This window comes from Aptenodytes forsteri, unplaced genomic scaffold (genome assembly GCF_000699145.1).
Source record: "Aptenodytes forsteri isolate BGI_AS27 unplaced genomic scaffold, ASM69914v1 Scaffold227, whole genome shotgun sequence".
Taxonomy (NCBI): Eukaryota; Metazoa; Chordata; class Aves; order Sphenisciformes; family Spheniscidae; genus Aptenodytes; species Aptenodytes forsteri.
Window position 1 is genome coordinate 560,094 of NW_008795365.1, and position 10,621 is coordinate 570,714.

A 10,621-nucleotide genomic window follows, 5' to 3' on the forward strand; every position below is an offset into this window, starting at 1 on the left:
CTTTTCTGCTGAGTGCACATGGGTGCATAGAAGAACGCAAGTCATGAAACAAGAGGAATCCTGTCAGCTGAATGAGCACCATTGTTTAATGAGCTCTGTTTCTCTTTATGTTATTTCCTCAAGAGATGCTGTTTGGAGACACTTTCCTTCTTTCTCACATTTCTTAGAATACATCTTCTACTAAAGACTTGAAAACAACAGGCTTTGTAGAAGTGCATTATTAACTGCCCTTCTGATCGGGCTTTTAATTCTTAGTAGCATTTTATTATTAATGGACTTCCATGAAGTTTATAGAACCGTTGGTAAGCAAATGTTTGATGAGTGCATCTGTTTTTTCTCATGTCAGTTGGTAAAGACAAAACAAACTCATGCTGCTTCCCTCTTTTTTGTTGTAGCAAACCTTCCCCAGTGATGTCCACTCCATTGAAGAAATTTTGAAGGTAGGTGCTCTTAAATAATAGACCTCTGTGTTTGCTTATATTTTGCATGCATTAAAGTAGTGTGTGGGGAAAAAATATCGCTCTGCTTCTGTTCTGTCAGCAGACGTTGCAATCACTAAAAGTGTGTTTTGGGGTACACTGTGGAGAAGTAAAGGTAAAAGTTAGCTTTGGATACAGCTGGAGTTGTAATACCAGTCTTTCTATCAGTATGTAGGTTTAATACAGTCTGGTGCAGTCCAAGAGCAAGACTGACAAGTCATCCGAAACAGCCAGAGCTGCTCCTTTGTCAAGTCAGGGGGTTGCCATTACTGAGCACACTTCCTCCAAAGGCGCTGGACATGATGCTTCCTGTCCGTGCTGCCAGCCCCAGCAGCGTGGCCCTGAACGGGAGCATGCACCTGTGTCCATCTCACCCACCTGCGCACGACACTGCTGCTGGGCTGCTTCTCCTTCACTGTAATTCTAGTGCATTTGTGCAAAGCTAAGCCAGCTCTGATGCAAAACTGTCTCTGTAACCTTGTGTCAGAGCAGTGCGCAGGCTCCTAGTAGCTGGGTCTGAGTACGTGTCACCCATTCACTGTGCACAGTGTGAAAATGCACTGTGATCTGCAAGCCGGTCATGCTGATACTGAGAAGACAGTTCTTTGATGTCAAATGCTATTCTGAGACACTGAAGTCCTAACGGAGGTGTTTGGTTTCTGTGATTCACTTCCCTCACTGTTGCTTCAGGTTGCAAAATCCTGATGCCTTTATTGCTCTCAAGAAGCTGTTGTTGGGACAGCGTTTTAGCTGAAAGGTAGTGGTGCACAGGTGGTCACTAGCTGCTGTGTGCTGGTTGGTGTTGCAGCACAAATACTCCGCCTGGAAGTACTGCACCCTTTTGTGTTTCATGAGACATCCTGTTTTCTTGCCTGTTAGTAATGCATAACACTATTTTTGTAGCAACCACAGGGAAGCGTGTACAAATACATGAAGAAGTGTAGTGCAGTATATTGAGGAGTTTATCATGTATTGAAAGATCGCACAGCTAGTGAGTGAAGTAAGCAATGAACTGAACAGTGGGAGGGGAGAAAGGAGAAGGCAAGGGTGGTAACAATGCAATCAAATAGTTACCCTGGTTAGTTGTAAGCTGCTTCTAGTTCTTGCACAGAAACCCTTGTAGATTGCTCTGATCCCTGCTTACAGCAATGTGGTTTCATTCCCTGTAAATCTTTGCATTTCATGTTATTCCTAATAGATAACAGGAATAGATATATATATCTCTCTATATATATCTATATCTATATATTCTATATATAGATAATAGATAAAAGGAAACTAGGGACACTTCTGAACTTTCATATTTGTGCCTTGATGAAAAAATGGCACTTGTAAATTACAACACAGTAGAGATTTTCACACTTCAGTCTATTTGGTGCCAAAAGTACAAAAATGTACTTTGCACTGACACGTTCCTCATTAATTTCTTTTAATCCCCTGAGCAAGCTGCGTGTGGTGCATGCTCGTCATGAGATGTGTTCAGCATGAACATAATTCCTAATTTTCTGAGTGAGCAAAGTGCCAATATTGTGTTACTCTGCATGCTGCTTTCTTCAGGAAGTTGGCAGGGAACAATTGTCATGACAGCCACTCTGGATGGAGATGGTGGGTGCACACCTTGAGTGCAGAGGTGATGTTGGGCTGGAGGGGGAAATCCCAAGATAACTATTCCTGGAAAGGTAGTGAGGGTGGCAGGCCATATCAATTCACTTACTTCTTGGAGCGACTATTACACTCTTCAGGATTTAAAACTTGAGGATCAGGAGCCAAGAAAAGTCTGTCTTGTGCGATTTCAACAAGGTGGTTCTGAATTTCTGAGCCCCAACTTCCCCAAAGGCCTCGTCTAGATTAGCCTCCATTAAAGTATTTTAGCGTATGTTCAAGACAAAGATCCTTTTCTGTGCTAGGCTTTTCATGTGTGTTCATTGCAGTGCAAGCCAAGGCTTTAGCACACTCGTCTGGGCCCAGCTGTGGTGCCAGACGAGGCAGGTTGGAGGTTGATCTTGCCTGCCGAACCCTATCCCATGGCTGTGGTGTTTGTGCTCTGCTTTCACCTGGACTATGGCTGAGCCCAAGAAGCCAGTAGCTGGTAGTGATGGTGGGTGAGAGTAAGGGCAGGGGAACAGGGCAGAAGGATTCTAAAGACATAGCACATTGGGTGGTCTCTTTCTCTGGTTTGAAACCATGTCCCAGAGCTTTGCGACAGACATCTCAGTCAGTCAGAGCAAAAGCCAGTGTTTCAGACAGAATAGCATGGGGAACGGCTGGCAGTCAGAGCTCTCTGGCTGACCTCCTCAAGTTATGAAAAGCCTTTAGGAGTGTTGTTGCTGTAAGGGGATATAAGAACTTCCGTAATAGGAAAGTCCTGCGCTTTGAAAAACCCCAGAACTACTCATATACGGGTTTTATTTACTTTTCCCTTTATTAACTGTGATAGCTGTAAGGCTGAGGCCTAATCCTGCAAACACTGTAAGTACTTAACTCTCCACAAGCTTCGCTGAGATTGCTGTTACTTGGGCAATGCAAGTATGCTTGCAGAAAAGGAGCAAGTCCTCACCATGGTCTGGCTGCTGTGCTCAAAGGAGGGCTTCTCACTGCAGTACCATGTCTCAGGTTTACGATCGGGTTGACAAGGACTTTTCTGGTAGATCCATATGAATCTCTTAAGCATAAAACTTCACCTGCATGTATCAGCAAAAATACTGTAAGCTGCTTCTCTCAATCTCTTTCCAGGAAATGACCCACTCATGGCCACCTCCCCTGACAGCTATTCATACGCCTAGTACAGCAGAGCCTTCCAAATTTCCGTTCCCAACAAAGGTAAAACACCCTCTTTCTGCCAGGGCTTTTGATAAATTAGAAGAGAGCTTTCCGGCTCTTGCATGTGTTTTCATCTGATTTTGTCCCCCTTTCATAGCTAAAGGCTGTTAGGAGAGATTATCTTTAGAAGTCAGATAAATTAAAGCACAGTGGATCTCGAGTTGTATAACAGCTGCTTGCAACGCATCGTTTTACTGAGAATTAGATCAGATTGTGCTTCTGAGTAATTGTTTTTGAGTGGGCTATATGGTAGCATAATTCTCTTTCCTCTTTTTTATTTTTTAAGCAAGCTTTGTATTTTTAGAGTTGTTAAGATGTTTGAGCCGGGGGGGGATGAATGAATAATGTTTCAATAATAACAAACATTATTTGTTATAATCGTGGGCTTCAAATGTGACTGCTTTTCAGAAACATTTTAAGCATCTCATCTGTTGCAGCACAAAAAACGTTTTATTTTTATTATCAACAAAAATATTTGCTGACTGTGTTAAACAGAAGGGTTTGGCAGCTCTTATAAATTTTTTAAAAATATTTCTTCAAAAATGCACATACCACTAATGTGCTAGCAACACATATTTTTGGTGGCAGTAGCACATATCATTTCTGTCCATGCTAAGCTATGTCAGGCCAGCTTAGACTATTGGACACTTGAAAGTCATACTTTGACAAGTTAGTCAAAGTATTTATTACAGTAAGTAACATGTGGAAAAAAATCATCGATATGCTGCTATTAAGAGAGAGCTGATTTATTTTATTCTCAATTTGCACTTTGTCCTTTCTTTCTAGGAATCGCAGCATGTTGGATCTGTAGCACAGAATCAGAGTAAGTAGAAATCCAAAGAAAACACTGTTATGTGCGTATTGACAGACAGTTTTGTGTGTTGTGTGTTATACGTTGAGGAGAACATAAAATGTTTACATTGATTAAGGAGCACAATTTCCTGTGCTTTGTTGAACAGTGATGAATTTAGAAAATGCTTATGAGGTTGTATACATTCATTACCTAGAAATTAAGGCAGCAGTTCAGCAGAGAACAAACAGTATTTCGTTAGGAAACCGCATTTAGAGTGATGAATAATCTCAGTGGAAAACAATTATGTCCTGGAAGAAAGTGACTTTCTAATCTGATGCTCAGAGACCATAGGGTAAAATATGCTACAAGTGAGGAAAATAAAACCAACTGATTCATTTTTGATTTACAGAACAGTATGACGCACCTTCAAAAACGTTGCCTAGTTCTCAGCCAAGAACATCGTAAGTAACCGGACTCAGTTCCCATCTCTACTGTGCAGCTACTTAAAAGAACCTGGAATGAATTATAATTTGGTTTACTTGATTCCAAAGATTATGATTTTTCTCAGAAAATTTCAGTGCAGGGAATTTTCACCAACAGAAACATTGCTGTTTCATGTTTATGATGACTGTGTTAAAAACAAAACAAAGCTGAAGAAAAAAAACCCAACTATTAATGTGCCAGATTGAAGGTTTTTTGCTCTTAATCTGTGGCTACTAAACATCTTGTCACACTTAGTGCTATTCAAACTACTAATAATGCATTCAACTGACATAAATTATAAGGGATACAAACTGAATCTGATCTATTCTGCATGTTGTTTTGAAGCCTGTGAGGGCTAGTAAAGCTACAGCTATGAAAACTGTGAAAACTAGGGGTGAAATTTTAAAGCAATCGTATGGTATAACTTTCTGCAGTTGCCCAAGGAAGAGTTTTCTAAAAAGTGTTGCCTTAATTTTATTTTTATTTCAAACAAACAAACAAAATTTTCATGTGGACTTTCTAAAAACCTCAAAGTATATTCTAATAATGTTAGCTAGTTGCAAAGTGGGGTGAAGATGAAATTTCTATAGCTTTTTTAATAGTATTTATATACTTCTACTTCTCTTTTATATATTTATTCTTTTCTCTATCATGTTATGTTTTCTCTCAGAAGAAAGCTTCTTAGAATTTGAGTTGCAGTGTAAGATTTTATGCATAATCACTACAAAAGTTTTACAAGGCTAGGAAGGAGCACCAACTAATAAATGAATCGTTCCAATAGAAAATTTTAAGTTGGTGGATAAAATAACTTGGTACTGTCCCTGTAGGTGAAAGTGGTTATCTGTTAATTACAGAAATTGCTTGAAAGTAGTTTTGTGTGGGCTGACGTTAGTCTTTCAGGATTAACCTGGCCAGATGTCAGCATTGGTAGATCCTGAGCCCTGAGTAACAAATAGAAATCTTTCCATGTCTGGAAGGCTAAGGGGTCTGTGTGCAAGGCAATTGCCAAACCATTAAATGCCTATTAGTTCATGTGATATATAAAGATCTCATGTTACTCCATGATATGTTGTTCCATGGAAGGCTGCAAACTACAGACTACAAAGCTTACTCCACTTGTTTTCCTTTTTCTTATCATGAACAATTTAATTAAAAAACCACCCCAAAACTGGAATAGTCACAAGTAAGAGGAAGAGCATCTCTCCATCTTGGTTGAGATTGTAGAATTTTGCACCCAAGCTCTGTAACATTGTTAAAACAACCCTTTTTGTACTGTTCCAGCATCATGCAGAGGAGCCCTTGCTGGCTGGGAGCGTGGGATAGTGTCTTGCTGAGTAGTCAACTACTCCCTTAATCCATTCTTTATTTTGCTCCTCCTTCCTCCACCCCAGTTTGCTCCTCCTGAACCACTTCTGGAAATTTTCATTGCACTATTAAAAATACTAGTTTCAACTGCTCCAGGCTCTGCCTTTCTCCTCAGATACCTTACAACCATCGTCTTTATTTCAACTCTTCTCAGCTGCTTGTAAAAATCCCTCTAGCACTTTAGTCGGTTGTCCAGGCAGCAGAGAGAAAAGAGACTTTTACTGTAGACAAGAATCTGAAAATTCTCCTTTCTTAGCCCAAAGGTCCAGAATTGTAAATTTGGCATGGTACGTAGCTCTGTCCTTAGCCAATATCCCCTCTCTGCTCCACGTCCTTGCGGGCACTTCAGAGCCAGTGCTCATCTACCAGGGACATGCGTACCCACAATCGACGAAAGCAGTTGAAGCAGGAGGAACAGGGTGGCTTAGGTTTACGTCCAAAATGGTGTCAAGCGAGATTTGCCCAAGGACTTCCTCTACATCTTTCCTTTGAACTGATGCATCCCTTCTTTTTTGTTTTGTTTTTATTTTCATTTGCACAACAGGGCTTGCTTTCTTTGCTGTTCGAAGCGCACGTGACTGTCTGAACATTCAGCTGCCTAGAGTAGCTAGCGTTACAAAGTGTAGCTGCCTGAAAACAAACAGCATTTGTGCTGGTTAATTAGAGGTTGAAATCCCGGTGCATCTGTGCGCCCAAATTAAGCATTCAGCTTTACAGAGCATGCAAGGGTTTCCCAGATGGCTTTCATTCTTGAATACAGCCCCGAAGTTAGCACCTGGCTGTGCTGGAATGGAAGTAGCCCTTCTTTTAAAAGGGCAGATGCCAAGCTCATTCTTGGTGATGCATCTTTAACCTGGCTGGCCGAGAGGCACCAGCCTGTGCTTTCAGTGGGGTGGTTTGGCAAGCGGTATTAATTTTAGTGCTGCTCCTCTCACTAAAAGAGCTCTTTTTAAATAGCTTTACAGGGAGATTGATGGTGTATATATAAGCTGCAAATGAACAGGTCCTGCAAGTGAAAACTTGGCATCTATTAACTCCTGAGCTAATTAAAGCATTAAAATTATTAAAGCAGATTTATTTTCTTTGAGTAGGCTATTTAACAATTTGTTGAAACCTTGTTTTGGGGAAACTGGCTTTGTCTATCCTTGCAGAATTATGACTCATTTAAAGTTTTAGTGTTCTTCCTTGATCCTAAATTGAACTTAAGTAGTTGCAATGTTCTTTTATGCTGATGCATTTTATCTACCAGCAGCTCAGGTGAAAAAGGCAGTCCTTTTTAGTACAAACAGTTAAATCAGATTTAAAAGAAGATCTAGGTAGTGTTTCCTTGCATTATCCTCTTACCTCTAAAGGAAATGCATCTGTAGTCCACAATTCTTAAAGCAAAACAAAACAAAAAAATGAAAACACTTTCAGAACTTTTCAGCATCCCAGGAAGTTTGTTCATTATCACCTTTGAAGGACTACTTCCCCTAATGGGTTGGAAAAAAAATAAAAAGAATTCATTGAGATGCCAGTAGACATTTGGCCAAACTGCCCAGAAGTGTGAAGAGTGGCTGTATTGTTGCTATTCTTCTTTTTTCCTTTTTGTGTCTCAGTGGACTGGCAGTGAGCTTCGGCTCTAGCCCACATATCCAAAGTTGGTGTGTGCAGGATTGCTGCAGACTGCGTGCCGTTTGCCTTCTGTAGGAAATTCAGGGGCCTCGTTTTCCAAGGTGGTGTCTCACAGCGCTTCCTTTCAGTGTTTACTCTAAAAGAAGAAGCAAGAGGTGATTTCAACCGAGGTGTGTGAGGAAATAAGGCAATAGAGGCTGGGAGATGGAGGAGGATAGTCACAGGGGAATGGCAAAGTCAAAATGCCTGAACAAAGAAAGCACATAGGTCTTCGAGTATAATCAGACAGAGCCCTTGTGGCACTGAGAACCTCTTCTGCATCAGTGAGAGGTACTTGGGGACTGTGTGGTCAGTACCTTTGCAGGAGGCATCACCTGTGCGGGAGGGATTGGCTCTGTACTGGTAGACATAGGAGACCTTTGGGGTTTCTTCATGCTGTCCTGCTCTGTGGACAAGAGCAGATTCATCACTTCTGGTTTGTGGAATTGTTCGTTGTGAGATCGTGACCAGCTTCGGCAGTAAACATGGTCCTATTTCAATGAAAGTATCTCCATGCATGTCAACTGCTTTGGTATGAGAGTAAAATAATTTGTCTAGCTAGTGGGGATAGTGTTTAAATAATGGAATCACTTTTTTATTCAAGGTTTGTACTCTTCTTTTGTCACACAATCATAAAAGTAAACTGCTCAGGGTCATTAGAGGTGAACCACAGCCGTAAATCTTTTTCGCTTTGTTCATAATTTGACATGAAGGCTTGAAAGAGTGTGAAGGTTTGTGTAGTTTTCCTTTTCCTAGCAAGTATCAGGAACACTAACTCTCTCCCCACTTTTCCAAGGTGATGTGGTTCACTGGGGATCTTTCATATTTGTTTTCGTGCTATAAAGTGTGTTGTCATGAGGGGTTGGAAGCTTATTTTTCTTATTTGGGCATGAGAAAAATTTCTCACAGAGAGACCTTAGTTTGAAATGAGGTTGAAATAAAGAGAGTTTTGACCTGATTGATTAAAATCCCTGTCTCAGTTCCCAAGCTTTTTATCCCATTTTTGGAATTACACTTGCGTAATTCTCTGGGTTGAGGAGTCGGTCTCCAGCTAGTTTCAAGATTTGAATTGCTCCACTTTTGAATAGCAAGAGTTTTGCCTGTCTGTTTTCCAACTCCTTTTGGGATGCCTGCATGATTCCCAAAGAGGGGGATAACAATTTTGGAGAACTTTGGGTCCCTCCCCACAAATCCTTCCCCCTCCAGCCTTTTGAGGACCTCGGTAATGCATTGAAATTGCAAACAGTAGTTACCACCTGCAGGCGGAGGACTAAATTACGCTTTTGGAAACATTTGCAGGCAGCCTGCTTTCTAGCAATAGTAAAATAGAGTTCGTGCCTCCCCACTTGTAAACTGCTTTGAGTATCTGAACTGCTCGATGTTACGGTTATTGGTGAGATGTGCAGGAGCATGAAGCTCATTGTGTAGAGAAGAAATAGGAGATAGGCTTGACCTCAGCATTTACTTACGTATGTGTGATAGAAGACTTCAGCAGCAAAAAGAGAACCCCTGTGACAGAAGAAATATTCGCAGCCCCTGGGAGCAGAGAGCATGAACATTGCACAGCTTCTGGTGCAAAGACAGTGCTTTCTGCCCCTTGGGGAGCCAGCGTAGGCTAATAGCTTGCTAGTTTCTTGCTGTACAAGGATCAGACTTCTTCCACCCTGCCCTGTTCTGTTAGTGTGCTAAGTAACCGTTGCTGAGGAGCATTCCCCTCACAGAACTTCATCTTTGTTGTCTGTAGATGGCAGCCAATGATACTGACCTCCATTGCAAAATGTCCTGAGATCAGTTGGAAAGCACAGTAAAATGCCTAGGTTGTGTGTTATCATTTTATCATTCATTCAGGTAATGACAGGGTTTAGCAGATTGAGCATGCCGAATGTTCAAAAAGGATGTGGGAGGTTTGTTTGTTTTGGCAAGCACAAACCAAGTATTTTTCAGTGTCTGCTGCTTGAAAATGTGTCTGCCTTGGCTGATATTTATCTTCTGGTTGTCTTTCAGAATGCTCCAGGACGACCTGCAGCTCAGTGATAGTGAAGAGAGTGGTGACGACCAAGTCAGTTTTAGATGTTTTATACACTAGGCACACAGACATCCCTTTAAATCATCACGACTTGTTGCATTGTTCTGAATTCCTTAAGCTAACCTTTCTTCCCCCTCTCCTCTTTGTTTTTGTGAACAAAACAGGTTGTTGAAAAGCCACCTTCTTCACTTGCTCCTCCAAGGTACAGGTTTGTTCCCAAACTACTAGCTAGACCAAATAAAGAGGAAAAACAAAACTACTTTTTATATATGGGGTAGATGGGCAAGGGTTCCTGGTTTCTCTTGTAGATACAGGCTTTGGTTTCTAGCTGCCTGAAGCTGCTGTTGAAAATTGGCTTTAGTTGTGTGGGGTTTTACAGAAAGCTCCAATTAGAAATGAATAATCCAGGCATGCTGGATTTTGCCTGTGAACCAGAACTGTATTTCCCCAACTGTTCCCTCCTTTTCTCTTCTTCCCCTCCACCAGTGTATATGTAGATCACATTGGAGCTAATGGGATTTTCAGTTGTAGTAGTGATGGGTGAGGTGTGAGTCCCGTTTTAGTTCAGAAGGAAGCCCAAAACAGCCAAGCGGGTGGAGAACAGAAGAGGGTTAGGTAGACTCATTGAGGCTGTTTCAGCTCCTCCTGATAAGGCAGCTGATTGTAAGCAGTTCCTGCCATGTATTGTTAGTCAGAAGCAATATTCAAGGTAGACTGAACAGCCACGTGCCAGCATTAGAGGAAGAAAGGTGGAGAAGCCCAGAATTTTTCCTATGGGAGAGCACTGACATACATTTTTGGCTTGATATCTATGTTCTTCAAGCACAGAGTAATGGTCTGCAAAGTCAGACTTGCAGAAGGGCATGCCAATTCTTGGCATGATCTGCGTCTCTGCAAGTTCTTGAAATAGAGTGTTCTCACTCTATCAGTCTGGATCAGCAAGGAGCTTGCCTCCAAATCATACAAATGTGTTGATACTGACATGGGAAACAGTAAAAAGAA

The 10,621-nt window shown here is 41.4% G+C and overlaps 1 protein-coding gene across 2 annotated transcripts in view; it reads left to right on the top strand.

The window, feature by feature from the left end:
- AFF1 (AF4/FMR2 family member 1) overlaps positions 1–10,621 on the top strand; it is a 124,262-nt gene that overhangs the window by 91,966 nt on the left and 21,675 nt on the right. For both annotated transcript variants that reach the window (XM_009280220.2, XM_009280221.2), the window contains 6 exons: positions 396–440; positions 3,213–3,299; positions 4,086–4,122; positions 4,502–4,553; positions 9,598–9,652; positions 9,784–9,821. In XM_009280220.2, the coding sequence (XP_009278495.1) occupies positions 396–440; positions 3,213–3,299; positions 4,086–4,122; positions 4,502–4,553; positions 9,598–9,652; positions 9,784–9,821 (314 nt within the window). The remainder of the gene's footprint in view (positions 1–395; positions 441–3,212; positions 3,300–4,085; positions 4,123–4,501; positions 4,554–9,597; positions 9,653–9,783; positions 9,822–10,621) is intronic.